Source organism: Dunckerocampus dactyliophorus, chromosome 16 (assembly GCF_027744805.1).
Source record: "Dunckerocampus dactyliophorus isolate RoL2022-P2 chromosome 16, RoL_Ddac_1.1, whole genome shotgun sequence".
In the NCBI taxonomy this organism is placed as follows: Eukaryota; Metazoa; Chordata; class Actinopteri; order Syngnathiformes; family Syngnathidae; genus Dunckerocampus; species Dunckerocampus dactyliophorus.
The window spans coordinates 25,085,600-25,112,918 of record NC_072834.1 but is presented as its reverse complement, the minus strand read 5'-3'; the positions used below and the strand labels follow the sequence as shown (position 1 = coordinate 25,112,918).

Here is a 27,319-nt window from a genome sequence, read left to right as displayed (position 1 = left end):
ATTTGATCATGCAAATGCAGCTGTGCTTGCTTACTGAAAAAAGATTGCAATCGTAAAGAAAAGACATTTATAATACACTTCGATGGACAAGTATTCATATTTTATGTAGGGATGTCCGATAGTGGCTTTTTTGCCGATAACCGATATGCCAATATTGTCCAACTGTCAATTTCCGATTCCAATATCAACCGATACTGATATGTGTAACATCACATATCTCCTGTTGTGGGAGGACTGGACTTACTACCTTTTTTTATTTTTTTTACCAATATTGTCCAACCGTCAATGATCAATATGTGTAACATACGTCCTGTGGTGGCATTAACACCGCTGCCATGAGTGGCTGCCTTTCAAGCAGCTCTGTTTGTTTATTTGCATCAGTTGCGTCCCTGTCTACCTGTTGATATCGAGGGTGCAGCACCGGACATTACAATGTTTTCTCTTCATATTTTGACTTTATTCTTGTAAAATGACTGCTGATTTCATCAGTTTTGCTGTTGTAGTTGTTAAAGGAAATTATATTTTTACACAAAAAAAACCAGCAGCGGGCCACAAGCGGCCCCCGGGCTGTGCTTTGGACTGACTGTGTAGCTTTATACCGAAACTGTGACAACTGCCTCTGGTTTATTAAATGAGCTTGAGTCAGTATGCCCATGAAACTGCAAACGCTTACTGTCTCTTTAAATATGCTTGCAGTCCTTGCTTGTGCATGCACGTGGCCATGAAAAAGAGATAAAGCTTGAAGTCATCCCACAAACACACACACGCAGACGAGTGGGGGAGGAAAAAAAGTTGAATTATACAGCAGCAGCTTCGTGTAGTTTACACCTGCAAGGAGGGAAGGAGGGAAGCTGTGCTCAGTGCTAATGACAGACTGCAGGAGCCAACAACAAATTCCCGGGATTTGCATTTTTCTTTTTTCAGTTTTTTTCCCTCTCCAGCAGTGGAATATTTTGCTTTTCTAGGATGCAGGTGCACATCTTGTGTTGGCTGTGTGCTCCTTGTGTGCTTTTTCTGCAAGGCAGGTACTGTAACGAGTTCACTTCAGGCTCTTCTTGGCATGCTTGAACATAGACGGGCGTTGATGAGGAAGAAGCATGCATGTCAGTGTTTCATCAAATAGAAACTAGGATCAATGGATAAAACTGGGATGTCCAAACTTTTTCTGCCGAGGGCCACATTCAGAAAACGTAAAGGATGGGGGGGACCACTTTCATATTTATTGATTATATTTTCCTAATGTTGTAAAAGACTGCTTTTTGCCTTTTTGCTCTATTATTCCCTCGCTATTTTTGCTGGTTTATTTGGTGTAATTTCAGCAAATGGCCCTCGGGACGCACTTTGGACACCCTTGGTGCAATTCCAAATCTAAGTTGTTGCCCTGCAGGTCAGTCCTCTGTAAGGAGATGAAGTTACTCGGCGGTGCAAGCAGACCCCCGTCACCATCTGACTTTCTGGACAAGCTGATGGGTCGCACATCTGGCTATGATGCTCGCATCAGACCTAACTTCAAAGGTACAGCGCGATGCGGTGGGAGGAGCCTTCCTGTCATGACAGGTGTGAGCAAGCTTTGCCACTCAATCTGTGCGACAACGTGGGCGTTGAAGGAGCACAAACGTCTTACAGATGGGTCAAGGAGGAGCAGAGATGCTGCAGGCTGGCATGCTTCTCACATACAAGCCCTGTGTGCGTTTTTCCACAGCTTTTCTACTGACCCACAGCCTCCAGTCTTGATATTTTTACACTTCCTTCACATCCTTTTAATTTGAAATGTGCAGTTGTTGCCTCACAGGCCCATTTAAGTCCAATCGTGGTCTCAAGATGGGCATGAAGCCAGCAGATTCTCTCTGACATGCTTTACCCCCTACAAGTCTCCAGGGTTGAATGTCATATATTTTTCATGTCATATTTGATACGTTTCTCTGCTACACTGCCGGTGCATGCTGGGGGAAATCCCAGCTGATGATCTTTAAATGCACTAATGTCACTAAAGTACAATCAATAAATGATGGCCTCCAAGGACACGAAGCACTGAAATATTCAAAATTTAGAGGTCAACAGATGCGCTAAACTAATAGCAGTGTACCACAAAGTCTTACTTATATCCTATGAAAGCTGGGTTACATTTAGTCAACGCTTGTGTGCTTCTTCCAGGTCCTCCTGTCAACGTCACCTGCAATATCTTCATCAACAGCTTTGGCTCCATCACTGAAACAACCATGGTAAGTTCTCATCAGCATCCTCACAAAGGGCAAGAATGAGATGTCAAAATGCTTGTGATTCAGCATACAGGACAACATTCCACTCCTGATCCAAATGCTAAGAGCCGTTGAAAAATGGCAAGAATGTACATTTTGCACGGTTGGATCTTAAGGAGGCTCTAAGAAGAGCTTCAAAACACAAAAAGAAGAAATGGGAGTGAGACAAAAAAAGAAGCATTCAAGTGAAATAGGCTGCTCATAAGTGTAAGCCCATAGCTCACCCCCCCCAAAAATAGAATCAAATGTTCATTCCTGTTAATCACCTCAAAAGTTGTTGTGGTCATGCTTGCTGCCAGCGTGTCAGTGGGAATTTTGCTCCAGGTGGGGAAGATAGCTTTGTGTAGGGTGGGGGTCGGCAAAAGAGCTGGAGCCACAAAACATCAGCTTACAACAGCATCTTCTAAACTTCTAAACACTGAAAATGTGTGTAATTTGAGCCGTTCTAACGAGAGAATAACAAAGACAAGTGCAGTGTGCATGTGGAGCTAGTAGGGCGGTGGTAGTATCATCCTAGTTAAACCTCACGACCCCACGCATCAAGAAATGTCAACTGACAGCCTGTTTCCTTTAGCTCGCTGGCTGTGGCGACGAGCGGCTGTGACCAGCGACAATGGTAAGCCAATTACGAGTCTCCCACGGTTTGGATTGGCTGTCAGAATTGGAGGGAATTTTAGGCTATCAAAGTAGCTCAGAGGAGAAAAGGCGGCAGGTGTTGAAAGAGTGCTCTTGCTAATAGCGGAGCTTGCTAGGATCGGAGATAAACTTACCTGATGTTTACTCTGGCGTCAACAAGCTCCCGTGCCACTGCTTGTTTATATTGCTCTGTTATGTTTTTCAAATGTCACATAGATCCAGGAAATCTGACACGGCAAATATGATTCCTCCGTGTTTACTTGCATACTGACAGCATCCTGTCCGCTCACTTGTTGGTCAATGAAATCCCCGCTGATTGGTCCTAGTCTGGGCAACAGCGATAATTCGCATCGCAAGCCAGCATGTGCATGATGACATGCACGAGCACAAAATTGAACACGCACGAATTCTGCGTGCTCGGCAGGCCAAGCCTCTCGTGTGCGGAGCCCATCCCTCAGTGGACTTCCAGTCGTGTGCGGGGCAGGGCTGCGGGGATGACCACTGGTACATGTGTTGGCTGAAAGAAAGAAAGAAATGTTCTTTCTCACCACGTAGCAAGCACAAAGGTAAGCCAGCATTGTTGGCAGAGAAGACAAAGGAATATGTCTGTGCATAATTACAAACTATTTTCTTCTGGGAGGTTTCTTTGTGGGGGGATATTTAGAACACCGACTCCCCCTCCCTTCCTCACGCTCATCCAGTCACCAGTCAAAACTGAGCCATGATGCAACTCATTTCCAAAATACTCAACTTCCCCACACGGGTGTTAAGCAAACAGTCAAGCATTGCAAAAAGAGCCCCAACAAAGAGGCTGAAGCTGCAGTTTGCGGTTTGCCAACCCCTGATGGAAGGCATCCACTGACTCGAACTGATAAACCTCCCTTGCCATCCACCCCCAAATGTTCTCCATTGGGTTTAGATGAGGGGAACACGCAAGATGAGTGAGTTTATTCCTCTTGGTGAAGTGCAGCGTTGTCCTGTTGAAAAAGCCAGTCATCACCACACAGACCAGGGCCTTCAGTCATGAGGGATGCCCCCTGCAACATCTCCACATAGCCTGCTGCCGTCTCACGCCACTGCACAACCTGAAGCTCCATTGTTCCATTGAAGGATCATGATGGTGGAAAACGTCTCAGGCGGGATCTTCTTGTCATGCCAGCAACGTTGGAAGCCATCAGGACCGTCAAGGGAGAAGAAAACTTTCTTCCACCTTTCAATGTCTACGTTTACATGCAGGCAGTATTCGGGTTGAGGTCAATATTCCGGTTTCTGAAACATTTGTAATAACCCGTTTACATGCGCGATGTGAACCCCCCCTTGGATACTTGGATGAGGTCCGAGATGTACTGATGGGCCAGCCCATCCAAAGACTTAAAAACAAACAATAAAATCTTAAAATCAATTATAAAAAGCACAGGCAACCACTGCAGGGAGGCAAGAATTTGGGTGATGTGCTCCCTCTTTTTGGTTCTTGTTAAACACCGTGCTGCAGAGTTCTGGACTAACTATGGTTTATTCCAGAGTAAAGGGCATTACAGTAGTTCAGACGTGACAAAATAAAAGCGTGCATAGCTTGTTCAAAATGTCGCAATGATAAAAATATTTTGACTTTGGTTAGAGCCGAAGGTGATCACTGTCGATTGGTTCTTGATGGGGCCCAAGTCCAAGAGGGGGTTGCTATTATCAAGGACGATAACTTCTGTCTTCCCCTCATTGAGCTTTAAAAACGTTTAGCCAGCCAGACCTTGACGTCACTTAGGCACTCAAGAAGGGGTATCAGGGGGGCATGGTCATTTCTTGTAATTGGTAAGTAAATCTGGCAGTCATCTGCATAAAAGTCATAGGAGATGCCATGCTTTCCAAATATTATACTAAGTGGGATTAGGTAGAGAGCAAATAGGATGGGCCCCAGAATTGATCCCTCGGGGACTCCACAGTCCAGGGGGGCGGTAGACGAGGTGGAGTCACCAAGTCCCACAGTAAGGCATCTCCCTGACAAGTAAGACCTAAACCACTCGAGGGCAGCCCCCCTGACACCCACACAGTTTTCCAAGCCAGATAAAGAATAGTGTGGTCCACTGTGTCGAAGGCAGCAGTCATGTCTAAAAGCACTAAAATGGCTGACCCCCCAGGATCAGTCATTAAAAACCTTTCAAAGTGCAGACTCTGTGCTATGAAAGGCCTTGTAACCTGACTGGAAGGTGTCTAAAATCCCATTTTCATCTAAAAAAAAAAAAAGGCTGCGTCTGTGCTTTTTTCTAAAATCTTTGAGATTAAAGGTTGAAAGTTCAGAAATGGGCCCATAATTTGATCAAATTGAAGGATCAAGACCTTTTTTTTTTTTTAAAGCAAAGGTTCAACAGCAGCCTTTTTCCAAAAGGAAGGGACAATACCAGAGTACAGGCTGCTGTTGATGATATCACAAACATGGGGGCCAATAGTTGCCCAAACCTCCCTAAAAAAAGTGAGGGGGCACTGGATCAATCGGCTTAAGACCATCAACTGCCTTGGTATTAAAGGCCAGTGACACAGTTTCACCCTGGTAAAATACTTGAGAGCACTGTGTCACTGTAGACAAATGAAAAGAGGGGGGTGACATAGAGTATTGGCTCATATAGACACAACTTTATTATTAAAAAAGTGCAAGAAAGGTTCCCAAGTGTCAGACAATACTTCCAGTGTCGTGGATGGGCTGGGGTTTAAAACAGAACACTTCCTGTTTGGTTTTAGAGCGCATGGCTTTACGCGGGGCTAGACTGTCCAGGACATCAGCACAGGTAGAAGTAAAGCAGTTCATCAGATGCTCAGCGTCAAGAGCAGCGTCTGGAGCCATTGCAACCCGAGATGCAGTGGCGAACAAAGATGAAACGGCCAAGGCGAGCAGGAGCAGGCAGGGTGACACTGCAGTGCAAATCAAAATCAAACATGACCGGACTGTGGTCAGAGAACACTGCATCCCCTACAAAGATATTATCAACAGCCAGTCCATGAAACAATACAAGGTCTAAAGTGTGTACGTGTATTTGTGTAGCTCCTGGAACATTTTGCAGCAAATTAAAAGCCTCCACTAACTCCACTAAAATAGTAGCGATGCCTCCTCCACGGCCAGGCGCGTTAAGGAAGGTACAATCGGGAGGCAACAGCTCAGAGAAGGAAGCGGACTCACTGGCATGAATCCAGGTCTCAGTGACGAGTAGTAAATCCAAAGAATGTGATTTTGAGAGGTCCTGGAGGATAAATTATTAATAAATAAATATTAAATACAGTCAAACCTGTCGAAAGCGGCCACTACAGGGACACGGCAAAAGTGGCTGCTATTGGCAGGTAGCCGTTATAGACAGGTTGGTGGCCATTTTGAATGTTGACCAGTAGAGGGCACTGTTGGACTGCGGATAAAAGTTGTAAAGAACGACTACTGTAGGTTAATAAACCGCTGTTAATAAAGCGATTAAAGTGCATTGTGAGTCTCTCCTTCCCCACAACAAGGGGCTTTGACCAGTGCACATTGTCTCACACCAGGAAATAAACGGTGTCACTGCCTGCAACAAGCTCCAAAGAAGATGTCTTTTTTTATGTCGAACAACTGACAGTTTGTCTACACACGATGGCTTCATTGCTTAAAAAATGAAACTCTTTCGTGCGTGAAGCTTGTGCTTGAGTCGGCATTATGGCCGCTATATGCGGTCAGATATTGACCAAGGGATACAAAATGGGTGGCCGCTGGCCGCGTTGGACAGGTGACTGCTATACACAGGGTCTATAACACCTACATTTTCTGCGGGGGATTTTTCAGTGGCCGCTATAGGCAGGTGGCCGTTCTATAAGGGTGGCCGCTAAGACAGGTTTGACTGTATAAATATTTGAAACAGACCTCGCATTCACCAGTTCACACTTTGTTGCAACATTAAGAGCCGCCAAAGCTGCCCGGTTCAGCGGCCGGAGGTTGCCGGGGCTCACGCCGCCTGAAATGCCAGGAGGTCAGTGAGGGCGCAGCGCACAACGCTCGTCGTGTTGCCCAACAATGGGCACCAGCCAGGCGCCAACGGAGGTGAGAAAGCGCCGAGAGATGAAGCGGCGGGTTATTTGACTGCATGGAAACGTAGCCACTGTCCCAAGTTTGGTACTCTACTGCAAATTCCAGACAGGAAATTTTGTGGCATTGAAGGAGACAAGCTGTTTGAAGATCTTTTTATTCTTAAAAGCCTTCTCTAGCAGATGGCGTCTGGTGGTTATTGGACTGCACTTGGCACCAGTAACAACCTTCCTTTGGGCCGAGGTCTTGCTGGACAGCCAATTGAACCCTCTGGCCCAGGTTTGGTAATATTTTTTGGGTTTGCCCTTGTTTGCCTTTTGTGTTCCATGAGCCTCAGGATGTTTTTCAGAAGTTTGAAATGACTGTCTTACTGCGTCCAACCTCCGCAGCAATGGTGCGCTGAGAGAGAGAGAGAGAGAGTCCTCGATTATGCAGCTCAACAATCCCACCGTCTTCAAAGAGAGAAAGCTTTTTTGCCTTTGCCATCAAGACTTAATGACAATATGAATACAGAAAATTACATTAATTCCACATTTGTGCCAAGATTCTGGTTTTAAAGGCTGTGGTCTTCCACTTTTGATGAACAGCCGATTTCACTTTAATGCTTCTTTGCAATAAATTACTATGTTTTTGTCTCCCTCCCATCTCTTTTCTTTCAATTGGTCTTAAAAGTTTGATGAGGAGTGTATCAGGAGGATAGCACTATCTAGCTCAAGATCAGAGCCGGCTCATCCATTAGGTCATGCTAAGGGCACCGTGGCCTCCAGGGGGCGCCAAAAAATTGGGAAAATATATATTAAAAAAGATATTTTAAAAGATATATAATTACTATTAACTAATGAAATGGGAAAGCTCATATTGATTCAAATGAATATCAATACCCAATTTATATTTCTACATGATACATGATAACAAATAAGCCCCATTATTTTGGATAGTACAGTTTTTGCATACATCAGCGGACCGCCCACCAACACCTCCAGTTCCTCCCCTACAGAGCACTGTTTACCAAAACCAGATAACCAGACTCAAAAACACCTTCTACCCACCGGCTGTCAAACTATTGAATACTTGGTTTGTGTTTGTGAACTGCAATCTTTAAGTCAGACCACATATTTTCAGTTGGATTGAGGTCTGGGCTTTGACTAGGCCAATTTTTCGTTTCCCTTTAAACCTCCCCTTAGCAGTGTGCTCCTGCTGGAAGATGAACCTCCATCCTAGTCATAAGTCACTTGCAGACTGCTACAGGTTTGACTCAAGAATCCTCGTGTTTAGCACCATCCATCTTCCCCTCTTTCTCCGTCCTCACAGCGTGATGCTGCCACCATCGTGTCACACTGTGGGGAGGGTGTTCTTGGGGTGAGGAGATGTGTTGGTGTGCACCAGACACAGCGTTTGCCTTGAATGCCGAAAAGTTCAATTTTAGTCTCACCTTCCTCCATACATTTTGGGACTGTCCCACATGCCTTTTTGCAAACTCTTCTTATTTTTAGCTGAAAGAAAAGGGAGAAAACACACTTTTTGTGAAAAGATACATTCCAAGCATAACTTTCATTTTGACACAAATATTTGTTGCTTTTGTGACACAAAAAGGGTTGTTTTACATCCAAAGAACAATTTATCTACAAACATAACATCATGAACTTTTTACAATTTTCACACGTGAAACTAAACTGTGTGTGTGCACGCGTGTGTGTGCATGCATTAAAATTTGCCTACAATGCGTAACCTTCTGCACGCTCTCTCACTCCCTCCTTGCTGTCGAGTGTGTTTTTCCATGCTAAAGATCCATGCTGAGCTCTTATCAAATGCACTTCTACCACCTTGTGGCCGTTTTTATGGCTTACAACTGCTCTCACGGTGACATCTTTTACCGTGCACTTGCGTCACCTCTTTTTGCCACTCGTGCAAAGAAAGAGAAGTAAAATACATCCTTGGTATTGAATGAGTTGATATTGAACTTTTAGTCTAACATCTTCTGTGAAATCAGGAATTGCCTAAAACTCACAGATATTAGCTCATTAACCACTTGTGCCTGCAAACGCCATCAATAAATAACACACAAAACATCAAATAGGAATTCCTCACCAGGCTTTGAAACGTCTCCAAAAAGGCGTTTATGCCTTATTTGTGAGGTCTAAAGACTTTCGGAGGGCTGCCTTGTGTTTTTATTTATTCACTTTTACAGATAGTGAGAAGTGACACTCGTGTATTTTCTAAAATACTTAAAAGGGGGCCTCATCAAATATTAACAGACATAATTGAAAGTGGAGTTTACTGTCATTGCGATCAAGTCTGTAAGTGTCAGTACTTCTGCAACATTTGAAATCTCTCTTGCAGATGTTTTGGGCATACTTCCTGGGTGGAGATTACACAGAACCACTTGTTTGTAAAGCAGTCAGCGTTCGGGTTAGTTGGAGGTTTTCTAAGTGCGGCACAGTAAAAGCTTCCCCCAAGAGAACAGAATGCAGCACCAGCCTCCCCCCCTCCCTGAAAAACTGATTTTCTGGATCATCACCCCAAGCTTTGTTTACTCTCTCACTGTAGAAACTAAAAATCTATTCTGCCTTAAAGTTAGCATTGCACGTTCTAAAAAAGACATTTTCTCTTTTTGTATTGTTGTATTGTATGTACTTTATTTATCCCATTTATTGTCTCTAGCTATGGTGAAGTCTTTTGTCAAACCTTTGGTTTATCACCAACCAATCCTCCTCTGCTGAGTTGACTGACAAGCATTTGTCATGAATACTGAAAGATGTTTTAACAGTGGTACGAAGCAAGGGCCACCAAGGCCTTCTCTGCTGGCCTAAACACGCCCCCATAGACTGTTGGGAATAAATGAATAGAATTTCATGGAAGAAATACGAGAATTGAAGTTGTCCCTGGAGCTCGGTGCTTCTGACCAGTGCTTAGCAGTGGGTGGTGAGTGTGATGTATTTTATTTCATTTTTGATGTTTTTGTGTCATGTTATTAGATAAATATCAATTTTGAACATCTCCCGATGATGTTGTAGTGTAGAGGCTTGTAGTTTGGAGTTGTTTAGAGATGGTGCATTGGAAGATAAAGGTTGACTGGATTTTTCTGGCTGCCCAGTTGCTTTGTTGTTTAGCATTTTATTCATGTTTTGCATAATTGCGAGGTGATCGTGGTGGTATTAAGAGGTGGGTTGGGTCCCTACTCAAGGCCCAGCTACCAACTGCATCGCGCCAATTGCATTCTAGGATACATTTGTTGTGTGCAAATATGACACAAAGAATCTAATAATACGCCATCATCAGACTTCATTTGGTTTTCTGTCCCTGGTAACTGCAGGAAATGATATCAAAATACTCACTGTAGCTCTTTCAACCCTGTAACTCTCCGTCACATCCCAACGACTGCAGGACTACCGGCTAAATGTATTTCTGCGGCAGCAGTGGAACGACCCTCGCCTGGCCTATAAAGAGTACCCGGACGACTCACTGGACCTGGACCCCTCCATGTTGGACTCCATTTGGAAGCCCGACTTATTCTTCGCCAATGAAAAGGGAGCCAACTTCCATGAAGTCACCACAGACAACAAACTGCTCAGAATATTCCAGAACGGAAATGTCCTGTACAGCATCAGGTGACACACACTACAGTTTCTCACCTATTACATTAATATACAATCCAGTTGTGATTAATTTTTGTCCAACACCATCGCCAAAATGATGCTTCGGTTTTTGTACGCTGTCTTGGCTTTCAGGACAAACTAGCCCATTTGCCGTGTACTGCATCTTTCCGCGAAATCACAAAGCACTTGACGTGTTAGCGACTCACTGTCCGTGAATTTTGTACTGAGTGCAGCTGCTAAATAAGTTGCGAGTGCCAGCAATTTGATAAAGAAGGTGAATTCAGTCTTGGATGTACGGGAGGGCCACATCAACATTCAGGTCTGTTCATTCCTCATTGATTATTTTATACAGTTCTCAGCACGTAAAACTACAATTATTCTCGTTAAAATGTATTTTATGTTCATATTTATGAGTGTCTGGAAGGGATTAATTGGATTTACATGATTTCCTATGTGACAAATTACCTTGTTTTAGTGCGATTCGGTTTCCGGCTGACATTTCAGGATGAAAAAGGATATACCAGTATATATACAGTACATAGTATATTCCCTATTGTAGGATTGTGCATTTAACACAGTCATCCCCCACAAACTCACAAAAAAGCTCCTCACACTCGGCCTGACACCCTCCCTCTGTAACTGGGTGTTTAACTTTCTAACAGGCAGGCCCCAGTGTGAGTGTAGTAGTGAATTTCCCTGGTGTGGGATAAATAAAGTACAATACTGTCAGTAATAGTTCACAATCGCACATCCAGCTCAAGAATTGTGAGCACTGGGACCCCACAGGGGTGTGTGCTGAGTCCGCTCCTCTACGCGCTCTTCACCTACGATTGCGTGGCCTCCCAGAACAACACCAGCATCATTAAATCTGTGGATGACAATACAGTCATCGGACTGATCACTGGTGGTGTTGAAACATCATACAGAAGAGAGGTGGCGGACCTCATAGCTTGGTGTCGTGATAACAATCTCCTTCTCAATACAGATAAGACCAAAGAGATGATCATTGACCCAAGAACAAGGGAAAAGGAGCCGCATAGACCCCTGTTTATTGATGAGACTGAGGTGGAGAGGGTGAAAACCTTCAAGTTCCTTGGCACACACATCAGTGAGGACCTCACCTGGTCTCACAACACCCAACAAATTATGAAGAAGTCCCAAAGGAGACTGTACTTCCTGAGAAGACTGAGGAAATTTGGCATGTCCACCACAATCCTGAGTTGCTTCTACAGATGCACTATGGAAAGTGTCCTTACCGCCTCCATCACTGTTTGGTAAGGTAACTGTACAACACGTGATAGGAAGGCACTCCAGCGGGTGATCAAGACCTCACAGAACATTGTTGGGGCAGCCCTCCCCTCACTGCAAAACATTTATAAAACTAGAGTCCTACGAAGATCAAACAACGTCATCAAGGACAGCACGAGAATCAAAATACTGTATTCCATTAGGTCGGTGATTCCCAATCAATGTGCCGTAGCACATAACACAATCCAATTTCACTTAATTAGTCGGGAAGTGCCCATTTATGTACTACCAATAATGTATCTTTGTTCATCTATCAATGTCAGTGATGAACCGTGGCAGGCAGAACAATGCAATGCTCTTCCACCAGATGGCAGAAGGAACATCATTTACCTTTTCAATCAAACACATCTCTCCTTGTCAAGGCTCAGTTTTGGATGCAGCTTTTGTATCCAAGCTCATATGGTTGTTCAGTGTCCAGAGGCCTATTACATCGCATGTACATAATTATTATTACATACAGTATTTTTCAAGAATTAGACAAATCCATATGCTCTTGTCTTACTGCTTGTTTTTCACTTGAGTTCAGCTGAGCCGTAACAGTGTGAGCATGTTCATAGTAAACAATAACTGCAGGCTAAGTACATTCAAGTCACTTGAGTGGCACTAAAGCAGTGCGTGTAGCGTAATAATACGCAGAAATATGCATGTACTGTAAAATGAGAGCATTGCAGCATTGAAATGTTGCAGTCAAATTCTGTGCCGTTTCATATGAAAAACAAAACAGTAGCGGGGTGCTGATGATTTACGTGGGACTTTTAAGTTATTATTTTTTAATAACATTTTTACAAAGGTATGCTTTAACTTAAGTGGCACTAGAGCAGTGTGTACAGTGTAATAACGTGGAGACACATGCACATACTGTAGACTATCCGAAAAATGAGAGCATTGCAGCATTTCTTTCTTTGTACTGTCACACTACGCTTTCACACATCGGTACCACTTTACCACAGGGTTGGTAATGTTAGTCAGTGGGTTTTTACTACCTTATAAAGAATCATTGGTATTATTAGCCTGCTGATGAAGCCATTATCATGCTACCCTCATTGCAATGTGGCACCTACAGTACTTGCCTCATAATAAAACTTCAACACTCCAAGTGTCTACACGCACGATCAGAACTGCCCTTAGGGCAATGAACTCTGGTATAGTCATAGCTGTGACACAAATAATTGGATGTTTTAAACCAAGCGTGCCATCTGTGCCCTCCAGGCTGACATTAACCCTCTCCTGCCCTATGGATCTGAAAAACTTCCCCATGGACAGCCAGACGTGCATCATGCAGCTGGAAAGCTGTGAGTGACTCTTATTGGAAGCAACTTGACATGACATCTCGCCATTCGGTCTGTAAAGAAATTGTTTTCCATCTCTAGTTGGCTACACCATGAATGATCTGATCTTTGAATGGCTGGATGTGGGCGCCGTGCAGGTGGCGGATGACCTGGTTCTCCCTCAGTTTGTGCTGAAGGAGGACAAAGGCCTGGGCTACTGCACCAAGCACTACAACACAGGTATACAACATCCAAGTCAGTGTACTTCTCATGAACCTGCTAGCTTGAACCTGTATCTCCTCCTGTGGTTAGGTAAATTTACCTGCATTGAAGTCAAATTCTACCTGGAGCGCCAGATGGGCTACTACTTAATCCAGATGTACATACCCAGCCTGCTCACTGTCATCCTTTCTTGGGTGTCCTTCTGGATCAACATGGATGCTGCTCCAGCCAGAGTAGGCCTGGGCATCACCACGGTGCTCACCATGACCACGCAGAGCTCTGGCTCCAGGGCGTCCCTGCCCAAGGTAGGACTCTTTGCTTTGGGGCATGTATGGACTGGGCTCCACATCACATGCAGGTCTTATGTTGTTTACGGAGGAAGAGAACAAGATGATGTTGCTTCAACAGAGCCAACCTTGCACATTTAAAAGGGGGTAGATGTGGTCGCCAACAACATCGGTACATGCTTTCCATTTGCTGGCAGGAATAACACCTCCACACCTACATCCATCACAACACTAAAGCTCACCAATCTTTATTTTTAATTTTAAATTATTTTTATTTTTTTTTTTTTTTACCCCTGTCCTGTCCTTTAAAGCAGATAGAATTGTAGATCTAAATGCCGTCAAGTGCTCAACACATTTACTCTGCCAGGGAGAAGTGTGATATAAAATTCCCCTGTTATACAGAATTTATTTGACTTAGATGCTTGTTATTAAGCAAATTTGGAGCGACCGGACCGGAGCAGGAGGGGACAGAGAAGAAGAGAAAAGAAAACGGGGGGGTGCGGCGATAAGAGGGGGACAAAAAAAAAAAGAGACAAGAGACAAGGACAACAGCAGCAACAACAACAATTGTGACAACAAGAACAGAACAACAGAAACATACAGAACTACATCAGCAAATAAATGTCTGTGACGACTATAAAGACAAACAAGGACATTAGGACAAAGGACAAAACAATATCAACAACCACAATGATAATACCGCATTGAAACAGTCACACAATAGTAGTAATGAAATGATGAACTATGATAGTGATCACAATGATAATACTGCATTGAAACAGTCACACATAATAGTAGTAATAAAATGATTATCAGCACAAAGATCAGTGCCCCAAGAGCCAGACCAGAGAGCCCTCCCCCCCGGGAAGACCAGCAAGGGGCCGAAGAGAGGTAATCCCAGCCAAAGACAGGGCGCCGACGGGCCAGAGGACAGCCAACCCCCGAGACCAGCGAGAGATCACACTCCACAAAGGCAGACAAGTACCCGGGGCCACAAACCGGCAGGCCCAGAGACGCTCCCACAACCGGAAAGAACGCCGGAAGCGCCAATCCCCCCCACCCCCACCCCCAAGGAGCAGAGCCCGGCCCGCCCCGGGCCAACGCCCGCCCGACCCCCGACACAGGGCCCCCCCGCCCCGGGATGCAGGAGGCACACTCTCCACCCACCCGGTGGTGGCACTGGCGGCAGAGATGTATCACCCAGCACTCGACCCCACGAAGCAAACCCCTGTACTCCCCCTCCCCAAAAAATAAATAACTAAAATAAATAAATAAATAAAAGTACACACACGCACGCGCATACACACTCCTACGCACCCACACGCACGCACATATACACTCCTACGCCCCCATGCGCACGCACATACACACTCCTACGCACCCAAACGCGCACGCACGCACGCACACACACACACGCGCACACACGGAAGCCTCACCCTATCCCCCGTTGGTAATCCAAGGGGCAGCGGAGCCGGGGACCCCGGGGTCCCAGACATACAATCCAGAACCCAGGCGTGGAGAGCGTGGACTGCCGGGGAGCAGGAAGACACCAGGCCACACCCTCCCAACGGTAGGTCGCCACCAGCAAGGCAGACAGAGGAGCCAGCGAGGAGGAAAGCAGGAAGATGAGCAAGCAGGCGGGAAAACGGGCGAGCAGCCAGGCGAACCACCACACAGCGCCAACCGACACCCGCGGGCCAGCAAACCCCGAAGAGGGAGCGGGAGCGCCGCACCCCAAGCCGCCGTAGCGCAGCAACCACAAGCCCCCGCGGCGGCACACGGGCCACCCGCAGCACCGGCACCGCCCCCCGGAGACCGCCGAACCCGCCCCAAGAGCGCAGAGGCGCCCGCAGCACGTGTCAGTCCAGGGGAAGCACCGCAGGCCGCCCCCCCCGGCGCAAGCCCCGGCATCAACAGGCCCCAGAGGGCCACCCCAGGGAAAGGCAGGTGAACCAGACAAAGACATCCCACAAGCCAGACCACCCCGGGCGAGCCACCGCGACGGCCAGGCCCCCGGCCACACCGCCGACCCTGGCGGGCAGGCGCCGCGGAACAGGCACGAGGCACCCCAATCCAGCCCACCCCACCCGTGTATGTGATAAGGTGTGATTGTGTCTATAATGCAATTAAAAAAATAATAAATAAAATAAAATAAAAGAGGGCAGCTATGAAGAGCTGGTCTCTGTGTCCCTGAGGGGTGTATCTGTGTGCATGTATATGATAGGGGTGTATGTGGATGATAGCTAAAGATGCAATTAAAATCGGGGGACAGCTGCCGCTCAGAGGGCCCCTCACCTGACCAGCCCCCCCAAACCCTAAGTGTCTACTCTGTGATTAAAATTGGGGAGCAACAGGTCAGTGGCACGGCAGGGGCAAAGGAGCCCCGCAAGGCAGCTCCCCTCCCCCCAAAGTCCTATATGTATGTGAGGTGGTGCAGTGGTACAGGAAGGACGGGGCCCCATACCCCAACGCCGCCCAAACCGAGCAGGGGGGGACCAAGGACACGTGACCGACCGGCCACCCACCACAGCTCGGGCGAGCCACATGCCGCAGGACACACCACAGGCCCTACCCGGCCTGCCAGGATGCCCAGTCCGGCCCACCCAACCCCCCAGAGGCGATACCCCCAGCGCCCCCCAACACCGTAGCCCCACCGGAGGTAGCGTCCACAGCGCCACCCCCAAACTGCCAAACACCACGGACCAGCCACACGCCCCAAGGCAGATCCGACCGCCACCAGGACAGCGGGAACCGCGCCCACGCCCCCCCCCACATACCATCACGGCTGGCAAGGGAGCAACACTACGACAACCACAAGAGCACCAGACCCCACATAGAGTGGAGCACGGCCACACCCACGAAGCACACAAGCCAGAGGCGCCAAGGAGGGACAGAGAAGCAAGCACTGCACGACAGGTCCCACGAGAGGAGCGGCCCCCCGCCCGGCGCCCAAGCAGATGCCCCTGCCCGCCCCGCCCCCCGCCACGCAGTAGACCGGCCACCACTCCACCCCCCGCCCATCCACCAACGTGCCAAGGGAGAAACCCCGCAGGGAGGGAGCCAACGGCCGGCCAAGAAGCAGAGACCTGCCAGACACCAGCAGGTAGCAGGGACCGCCTGCCAGCCCCACCCCCAAGCCCCTGGCCAAAGCCATCCCCGACCGCCCCACCCCAGAGCAAGCATCCCCCCGCCGATCTCGGCCAGTGCCACGCAGAAGAACACCACGCCGCCCGCCCCCACGCGCACCAACACCCAGAGGCAAAGGAGGCGAGGGGGCCCCCCCAGCAGCAGTAGGCGCCCGGCACCCGCAGGATACAGCACCCCGCCCACCTTCCACCCCGGAGGTCAACCAACGCCGCACCCTGGACGGCCCCCCCCCGCCCCATCACCTGACCCGGTCCCCTCCCCAACCCCACCCACCAGCCCCCCAGGCAGGCAGCCCAGCAAAGAAGATCCGGGACACCAAGCCTGCCCCAGCCCGCCCCCGAGGTACCAGGGCCACCCAGCGACCAGGACCACACCCCATGAACGAGACCCCCAGGGGCAGAGACAGACGCCCTCACCTCCCCCCCCGAAAGTCAGGTCAGGGAATTAATTCTTGGTGCCCATATAGACTGAAATTCTCACATTTGTTCCTTAGATTCAGCAGACATTCTCTCCATAGCTATATGATCTAACAAAAGATTTTTGTAAAGAGCTATGTTCAATTTCTTCCTTGATTTCCAATTGATGAAAATGGTTTTCTTGGCGATGTTTAATGCAGTGATGAGAAGCTGTGTTTGGTGTGTTTCTACATCAATTGTGGAGAGATCGCCCAGCAGGCATAGTAAAGGGGAGGTAGGAATGGAGAACCCAAGTGCCAAAGATAGGTACTCACACACTCTGTGCCAAAATTTTTTAATGGGAGCACAGGTCCACATGGAGTATAAAGTAGTCATCTATTCTATGGTCTGAGCAGTGTGTACAGATGTTAGAGTCAGTTAAGCCCATTCTAAACATTCTGTGTCCTGTGTAGTGTACTCTATGAAGGATTTTAAACTGAATCAGCTGTAGGTTGGGATTATTGATTAACCGGGAAGCATTAAGACATATTTGCTTCCAGAATTCAGGGTCACAGCTTGTAGATAAATCTGAGTTCCATTTGGAGATTGGTACTCCGATTGTGTTGTCATTTTTTGAAAGTAGAACATATAATTTAGATAATGTTTTTGGGGCAGATATTTTTAAAAATTGGTCAATAGTGCTATTGCTTTCCCATGATATAGTCCTGAAACTTGCTTTAATTATAGATTTAATTTGTATGTATTCAAGAAATTTGTTATGATTTATTCCATACTGTGTAACAAGGTCGTTAAATGAGATAAAGTTGTTTCCTATAATTATATTTTTCATACAACTTATTCCTTTTTCGTGCCATGTTGGGAAATTCAATGGTTTCTTTTGAAGCAAGATGTCAGGATTATTCCAGACAGGAGTGTATTGGCAAGGAGTGAGCGAGAATTTTGTTATTTTTAGAAATTCCCACCAAGCTGTCAGAGTGGTGCTTATATTTATACTTTTAAAACAATTATTTTTCCGGAGGATTTGGCTAATGAAGGGCAGGTTACAAATTGGGATTTCATGGCTAAGTGATTGTTCTAAAGTCTAGCCATAAATAATCCAATGGGTTAGGTTTGATCCATTTTAAGATATACTGTAACCTGTTTGCAAGGAAGTAGTTGGAGAAGTTTGGGAGTTCTAAGCCCCCATATTCTTTAGATTTTTGTAACGTTTTGAGACTTATTCGTGCTGGCTTATTTTTTCAAAGAAATTTATTTATATATGAATCTCATGACTTGAACCAAATTATAGATGGTTTGGTGGGGATCATGGAAAACAGATAATTAACCTTTGGTAAAATCATCATTTTCACGGTGGATACTCTGCCTGCAAGTGAGATGGGCAAGGTTCTCCCAACGTGCAAGATCATCCTCTATTGACTTCAATAGTGGAGTATAATTCAAGCGGATCAGGTCTGACAGGTTGGAGGAAATGTTAATACCCAAATACTTAATGTTCCCTGAACACAGTGGTATAGAGTGGGTGCTCTGGAAACCAAAGTTAATGGGCAGTACTGTGGATTTAGACCAGTTAATGGAGTAATCTGAGAAGGTGCTATAATTGTTAATGAGTGAGATAGATTGGTGAAGTGAAGAATGTGAATTATCTAGGAAGAGTAATACATCATCAGCATAAAGGCTTATCTTATGATGAACATTTGTGGTGTGGATCCCTTTAATATTTATATGTTGTCCAATTGCAGCTACAAGAGGTTCGATAAAGATAGCAAATAGTGAGGGAGAGAGTGGACACCCTTGCCTAGTACCTCTTTGTAAAGTAAATTCTGGAGAGATGTGATTGTTGGTCCGAACAGAGGCCTTCGGGGTGTTGTATAGTATTTTAATCCATGTTCTAAATGAATCTCCAAAGCCAAATTTTTGTAGTGTTGCAAAGAGAAATTTCCAGCTTACGCTGTCAAATGCTTTTTCAACATCTAATGAGACAATTGTGGAGTAATCAATCAGATTGATTAGACGGCGTACGTTGCTAGTTGAGTTTCTCCCCTTGATAAATCCTGATTGATCAGGGTATATTATATGAGGGGTGACTTTTTCCAGCCTTAGTGTTGGGTCCTTATCTGGTTTCAACAGGAGACTGATTGTAGCTGAGTTCATGTTTGGAGGCAAGCATGAACTGTCTTTAATTTCCAAAACCATTCTAAGAAATATTGGAGATAGTTGTCTGTTGACCAGAATGTTTTATAAAACTCGGCAGGGAAACCGTCAGGTCCTGGTGCTTTGTTATTCGGCAACCGGTGTAGAGCGTTATGGAGTTCTATTAATGAAATGGGTACATCTAAGTTGGTCATCTATTCGTCATTTAATTTTGGTAATTCTATGTTGTCGAGAAATGTTTCGATATCTGGGAGAGATGGTTTAATCTGAGGTGTATATAGATTTTTATAAAAGCTCCTAAAGACAGAATTAATTTCCTCCGGGAGGTGAGTGATGTGACCTCCTGAGTTTCTAATGGAGGAGATAGAGCTTTTTTCTTTATTGACTTTTAGTTGGTTAGCTAAGTATTTTCCGTGTTTATTGCCATGCTCAAACTTTTCCAAACGTAGTCTCTGCAGTTGGAACTGAATTTTCTTGTCAGTAATTTCTTTTAAGTCTAGTTTCAGTTTCCTTAGGTTACTTAGAATATGCTCATTTTGTGAGTCAGCATGAGCTGCTTCGAGGATTTGGATTTTTTTCTCCAACTCTGATTCTAGTAATCTCTCTTTCTTTTTCTTATATGATGAATATGAAATGTTTTTTCCGCGCATTACTGCTTTTGCTGCCTCCCACAGAATACTAGCCGAGACACCGGGTTGGTCATTGAAGTCTAAAAACATTGTCCACTCTCTTTCAAAGTATTTTAGGAAGTCTGAGTCTTTTAGTCATGATGTATTTAATCTCCAGCGTCCAGTAGGAGCGCTTATAGTTTGGTTAGTGAGAAAAAGAAAGACTGGGGCGTGATCACTAATGGTGATAGTGTGTATGTGAATGTTTGAAATGTCTGATATGATTGAGTTGCTTGTCAAAAAGTAGTCAATACGAGAGTAGGTGTGGTGCACTGGTGAGAAATAAGTATATTATATATTCAGTACATTGAAATGTATGCTTAATTTGTACATAGGCAAAGTGTCACATAGTAATCCTGAATGAACTAAGCCAACTAAAGTGAGGACGTGATGTGGGTTTATGCATAAGTGAGATGAGCGTGCTTGTGAGTAGTTGTGATATCCATATCAATAGTAGAATATGATGTGTATGTGTAGGAGAATGCGTGCACGTGCGTGTATTTGTGTGAATAGCTTGAATTTGGTTGGGTTTGGACTTTGAGGGTGTATGATGTCACTGTGAAGAGATGCTGATGAAGGAGACAGCTGGCAGACAAGAGGATATGTGACAATATGAGGAGGGGAGTAAACGTGAGACAGAGGGAGGAATAGAAGAGGAAGAAAGAGAAGAAGAAAAAAAGGAGAAAAAAGAAGAAAGGCTGTGCATACATACAGTGGGATAGAGAGAGAAAAAAAACGGGGGGGAAGGGTAAAGTGGGAGCAGACAGTAACATGCAAATGCTACAAGTGTGCGCGCTGCGAGATAGAACGAAAAGTTACCTGGTTGAGATAGATCATTAGTTACCATATCAATACAGCCATGGTGTTACTTCCCGGTCGCGGTAAAGTTGTCCATTGACGAAGAGTTTATCCACCGTGATGACAGCTCGGCATCCCTCGTCAATGAACTTCCTCCGAACAGGGAACAGGCGTCGGCGCCTGTCGAGGATTTCTCGGGGGAATTGATCGTTGACGCTGAAGTCCGTCCCCTTCAGCTCCCGGCCTCGGCCCTTCACCCGTTCCTTCTGCTTGAAATGTTTGAATTTCGCCACGATGGGTTTCGGCCTACGGTTCTCTGGCTTCTTGGCTCCCAGGTGGTGAAGGCGGTGAAAAGTGATGTTTTGGATGGCGTCCGCTGGGAGTTTGAGTTGTTGCGCCATGAAGGCCCTCACCGATTCTTCCGGGTCCTCCTCAGATTTTTCGTGAATTCCCGCGAAGACCAGATTGTCCCTCATGCTCCGGGCGTGGAGGTCTAAGATCGTCTCCTTCATGGTCTTATTTTCTTGGAGGAATTGTGAAACTCCGTCGGTGAGGGACTTCACCAAGTCGCGGAGGGTGGCGTTCTACGTAACCAAGGAGACGATCTGGTTTCACGGATGGCCTGGAATTCTTTGTGAAGCACTTCGGCGAGAGCGAGGCAGCCGTCCAAGCAAATCAGCCTCTTATCGATGGACTCAAGGATGTCTCTGATGTCAGTGCCTGGCTTGAGATATTTCTTCAGGTGAGTCCTCCGGGCGGCTCCGCTTGGGGTTTGGTGTCTTGGGTGATTTTACCATAACTACGCGTTCGAAGCACCCGTCGATGTACTCCTCCAGATCTTCCAGTTTTTGGCTTGGTTAGGCGTTTAAGGTGTTTAGTATGCTGGGTTTCTCTTTTAGCCACATTAGCTTGCTCTGCATTTTGTTGTATTTCGCTGGTTTCAGCTTTGAGTTCAGTCTGTACGGTACAGATAAATAACTAGAAATCGGGTGGAGGGGGTATAGCGAAAACATTTCTGTACCCCAGTGGGGGCATGACAGAAAATAATTGAGAGCCACTGCTTTATTTGTATTTGTACTTTATTTATCCCACAGCGGGGAAATTCACTTGTTACAGCAGCAAGCAAGATACGTAAGTAAAGAATACATAGTGAAAACAACATGGTTCAGGTGGTGCAGGTGTTGTAGAGCCTGACAGCGGTCGGTATGAAGGACCTGCGGAACCTCTCCTTCTTACACCGTGGATGTAACAGTCTGCTGCTGAAGGAGCTGCTAAGGGAACCCACAGTGTCATGTAGGGGGTGAGAGGTGTTGTCCATGATGGATCCTTCTCTCCCCCACTTCCTCCACGGTGTCCAGAGGACCGTCCAGGACAGAGCTCGCTCTCCTGATCAGCCTATTGATCCTGCTCCTGTCCCTGTCTGTGCTGCCCCCTCTCCAGCAGCCCACAGCATAGAAGATGGCTGAGGCCACCACAGAGTCATATAAGGTCCGTAAAAGAGTCCTGCACACACCAAAGGACATCAGTCTCCTCAGCAGGTGGAGGCGACTCTGGCCCTCTGGCGTGGGTGTTGACGGACCAGTCCAGTTTGTTGTTAAGGTGAACACCCAGGAATTTGTAGCTGTCTACCAACTCAATGTCCGCAACCTGGATGTTCACCGGTGTGAAGTGAGATGTTTTCCTCTGAAAGTTAATGATCATCTCCTTTGTCTTGCTGGTGTTGAGTTGTAGCTGGTTAAGCTCACTCCAGCTGACAAAGTCCCTGATGACCGTCCTGTATTCCAGATCATTCCGCTCTGAAACACAACCAACAACAGCTGTGTCGTCGGAGAACTTCTGGATGTGACACTGTGTGGAGTTGTGTGTGAAGTCCGAGGTGTAGAGGGTGAAGTGGAAAGGGGAGAACACCATACCCTGAGGGGTACCTGTGCTGCAGAGTACCATGTCAGACACACAGTGATGGAGCCTCACATACTGTGGTCTATTGGTGAGGTAGTCTATAACCCATGCAGTCAGGTGTTGGTCTACTCCCACACTCTCCATCTTCACTCTGAGTAGTGACGGCTGGATGGTGTTAAAGGCACTGGAGAAGTAAAAAAACATGACCCTCACAGCGCTCCCGCTGTCCTCCAGGTGTAGCAGTGATCTGTGCAGCAGGTAGATCACTGCGTCGTCCACTCCGATCCCAGGCCGGTAAGCAAACTGCAGGGGGTCCAGCTGAGTGCCCACTAGGGGTCGCAGGTGCTACAGGATAATCTTCTCCATGGTCTTCATCAGGTGAGAGGTCAAGGCAACAGGCCTGAAGTGGTTAGGCTCCTTGGGACGCGGTGTCTTTGGTATCGGGACCACACAGGAGGTCTTCCACATGGCCGGGACTTTCTCCAGGCTCTACAGCATGCAATATACAGTAGCTGATTGTAAAACAGACGTATTTACTTAGGAAGGCCCTTAACTGAGTGAAATGCCCATGCTAGTAGCCATGGTGAGAGCTGCTTAAGTTCCTCTTAAGCTTTCAGGACAACATGGGGTTTTGTTCCACAGTTCCTTGCGGCACGAATGTGGAAATCAACCCACACGTGCTGTTATTTCTGCAGCAGGATATTTCTCCTAACTGTAAATCATATCAGAGATGTTCTTTGTGTCACCATTCATCTTTTTCTGTTGTTTTTGCAGGTGTCCTATGTGAAAGCCATCGACATCTGGATGGCAGTGTGCCTTCTTTTTGTGTTTGCTGCACTCCTGGAGTATGCGGCCGTTAATTTTGTTTCACGGCAGCACAAGGAGTTCTTCAGGCTGAGGAAGAAGCTCAAGGAGCAAGAGCAGCAAAGAAGTGTGAGTGCAACGCACCCACTCAGCCCTTCGGGCAGCTGTCACCTGCAATTCCCTTTGCCCGGCTATGCACGATCTGCACAGCTCAGCTGCAGCCGGGGAACTGCAGACCGCGGTGACCTGTACTTAATGTAAAGCCTCATCCCTTCCCGCTCTTGGCTGCATACTCTTCATGTCTTCTGAGCTCACCTTGACTCTCAGGGGAAACAAAATGGACGTGAACCTCTTTAGAGTCTATGATATTCCTTGAAAGAAGCAGCACTGTGAGTGCAAGTACGGGATTCATAACAGTGTTTAATATTAACATCACAATCCCCAAAGCATGGAGGCTTTGTAGTTCACGTGTCAGCATGATGCTGCGATGCTCTGATTACATGCTTCAGCTAATGAGCAGAAACATGCAGTTAGATGATTACATGTGCAGTTTGTGCTCCGTTAGCAGGGAAGTGGCGAGAATAAGACGAAAGGAAACATGTCAGGCAACTACGGGCAGCAGTGCAGCGCCTGTGCCAGGGTACGTGCCGCCGCCTGCTTGGCCTAAAAACAACACAATTTGGTAACTCGCTATCATGTCTTGTCTCTTCTAGGACGAGGAGCTGGCACGCCATGGGTTTCTCTTCCAGAGTTATGGGCTTGGCTGTGCTCCAGAGATGGACGCAACCCCGGTGTTTGCCGACTTACCTCCTGGTTTAGGCTACTATGACATAAGACGGCGCTTTGTGGACCGAGCTAAAAGGATCGACACAGTCTCCCGGGCTGTGTTCCCGATGAGTTTCCTTATGTTTAACGTCCTCTACTGGCTTACCTACAAGGTCCTGCGGCACGAAGACGTCCAAGTTACATTCTGAGGACCACATGGGCACCGGACCGTGTCACTGAACCATTAATGGGCCTCAGCTGAGCCATGCATGATGCGAGGTGACTGCATGTCTGGCTCTATTAAGACATTACGTGGCATCTGTACATTTTTAATACTTCCAGAGATGTGCACTAATGCGTCATACATTACACACCAGTTGGCATTGTGACAGTAATCAAGTCACAGTTTTTTATTCTTTTTTATGTTCTTTTCTGTCGCTTCACTCGTGTTCCAACTGCTACATGTCCGTTCTAGAGAGTCTTATTTTATAAGTTGGGTACTAACGACCACATCGTTCCAGCATCGGGCATATTAAGTACAAATGCATCATGATAATGATAGAATGGGAACACGCTGCTCATCACACATCCAAGGCCAAGCGAAATACTACAAATCATTACTATTATTTATTAGCAGCATCAGAATAAAAACACAGGACAAACAAAAAACTGATTTGTAAATACTGTAACTGAACAATATTTAATATGATGTAAGACAGGTATGATATAGTATCATGGACACAATTTCGATGTCAGATTTGGGGGGAGACCAAACAACATGCTAACAATTTACAGTCAACAGAAGACCACCCACTACAGCTAACTAACGACAGCACCGGTTGTCCAGTCCGTGCACCTAGTACTTGAGATGTCAATACAGCTCTCGTATGGGACCTCCTTACATTGGAAACGTGGACGTAATGTGTCTGGTCTGTGTGTGTGTGTGTGTGTATATGACACAGCAAGGATCAATCTTCTTTTCAAAACATCCAAATAGAGAATGTCATTTATTTCTAGCTATAGTTCATCTCACAATATTTGTCTTTAGGGTTTGGTTTTGTAACGTTTCTGTCATAAAGCTGACAACATTCGTTTCCAATTCAATAAAGGCCTAAATGTTTATATGGCATACGGTTTATTTATTTGTGACTGCTTGAGAACTTCCATTACTTTAATCCAGGGGTATCCAAAGTGCGGCCCGGGGGCCATTTGCAGCCCGTGGCTGTTTTTATTGGGAAAAATATGATCTAACAAGAAAAACCCTCGCTATTTCACACATCCAATTTTGTGGCGTCACTCCATCACGTTTGTTTTGTTTTTCCCTGTGCTGTCCAGCCTTTAAAGCAGATAGAATTGTAGATCTAAATGCCCTCACTTGCTCAACAGATTTACTCTGCCAGGGAGAAGTGTGATATACACTTCTCTTTGACTTTGATGCTTGTGATTACGCAAATTTGGCGCGCCCGGCAGAGCACCACCCACCGGCAGGCCCGGCCCCAGGGCACACACTCTCCCCCTGATCGTCACCCCCCACCCGTCACCCAGGCCCACAGTCCCCACGAGCAAGACCAAGCCCCACCCCACCAGACAGTCCGGCCCCCATGTCTTCCACATCGCCTGCATTCGCTATGACAGATCCCTTTTCTGCACATTATGTACATGCTTGATAGCTTTCAATAACTATGGTGTCTGTCTGGTTCAAGTGAAAAATATGAATGTTCATCTTAATAAAACAACCTTGACGTCTCAAGCAGCACAAGCCAGTGTACAGAACCCAAGATGGAGGTGGAAACACAAAATACAAAAATGTACAGCCCAAAAGTAAAACACAAATCACACTGGACTAAGCCACAAAAAAGGATACAAAAAACCCTGCTAGAAAAATAACAGCAGGCAAAAATATACAAGGGAACTAAAAGCTGAAAACCAAGCAGTAGCAAAAATACAAAAGACGCTGCAGAAAACCAAGCCGGAATAAACTAGGCTGTCGAGGCACAACTCACAGTGAAAGAGGCGAAAAGGACCAGAAAGGTAGCGCACAGGTAGGCAGGATAAACGTGGTAACAGGTAAGGAAGAAGGACAACCTGGCAACAAAGATGCTTCAACATCAAGCTTAAGAAGGGTTAGATACAGGTGATTAGATACAGGTGTATGCTGGAGACTCTGCCTCTGCAGGATCAGCAGTGCGCTGCAAGAGATGGCAGGCAGGCGGCAGCAGAGCAACAACACAGCATGACACTTGATTACTTTTGTGGAGTGGACAATATTTGGCATTTTAATAATAATAATGTAATCATCATATTCATGTATCGTTTCTAGGGGTATAACGACTCATCTACTACATCGATGTATTGATTCATATTCCTATGATCCAACTACATCAATCTGTGTTCAATAAGTTGCCATTCCAGACCACATATATATCGATCTAACATCTTTTAAAAGGTAATCAATCAATCAATTGCATGAATACTAGGAAATAAAGCATTGGATTTAAGCACAGCAGGTTTTATATGGATGTGTGGGTTTTTTAGCACTTTTAACGATAAAGACATTAAATATTACTCGATTTGGTCTGCCTGTCTGTCAGGTCATCGGCACGTGCCAGCAGATGACAAAACGTAGCGTGGCGGATGGCAGAGGACAAGCTGGCGAGTGTGAAATACTGTAAGTAAGCCACCATTGCACTCTGAGTGAGATGTTCTAAATAAGTCGCTTGCTGTTTGCAGGATATGTAAAAGGTCAAGTAAAACACCACAGCAACACGACAAATCTTTCCAACCACCTACTAAGGCACCGCGGAATTTCACATAACGCTGACCGTGCATCCTCTCATTCCAGCTACAGCAGCAGAGCAAGATAACGTCAGCTCTTACTGCACTTTTATTGAAAATGTATCGAATATTGAAAATGAGAGCAGAAAAGGTTAACCTCCTGTTAATTGAACCTGAAGTGTCGGTTGCACTTAACTCAAATAAAATAATGTGAATGCATTTGCCATTATTTGTTGTTTGTTTATAGCCATAATTCATTTATACCAGATTCCATTACAAAAAACAACG

The 27,319-nt window shown here is 46.0% G+C and overlaps 1 protein-coding gene across 3 annotated transcripts; it reads left to right on the top strand.

Moving 5' to 3' along the window:
* The first annotated feature begins 780 nt into the window (after positions 1-780).
* Positions 781-25,378, top strand: LOC129168753 (glycine receptor subunit alpha-2-like). Of its 3 annotated transcripts, none has more exons than XM_054754378.1 (10): positions 781-1,025; positions 1,388-1,515; positions 2,155-2,222; positions 10,312-10,535; positions 13,041-13,123; positions 13,202-13,339; positions 13,412-13,626; positions 23,462-23,620; positions 24,057-24,131; positions 24,205-25,378. In XM_054754378.1, the coding sequence occupies exons 1-10, from the start codon at positions 967-969 to the stop codon at positions 24,463-24,465; spliced, it is 1,410 nt and encodes a 469-aa protein (XP_054610353.1). In that variant the 5' UTR covers positions 781-966; the 3' UTR covers positions 24,466-25,378. The 3 variants fall into 3 exon arrangements, with proteins under 3 accessions (XP_054610353.1, XP_054610352.1, XP_054610354.1); XM_054754377.1 differs by having other exon boundaries at positions 1,388-1,557; XM_054754379.1 differs by lacking the exons at positions 781-1,025; positions 1,388-1,515 and adding an exon at positions 1,559-1,686.
* Positions 25,379-27,319: the final 1,941 nt, after the last annotated feature.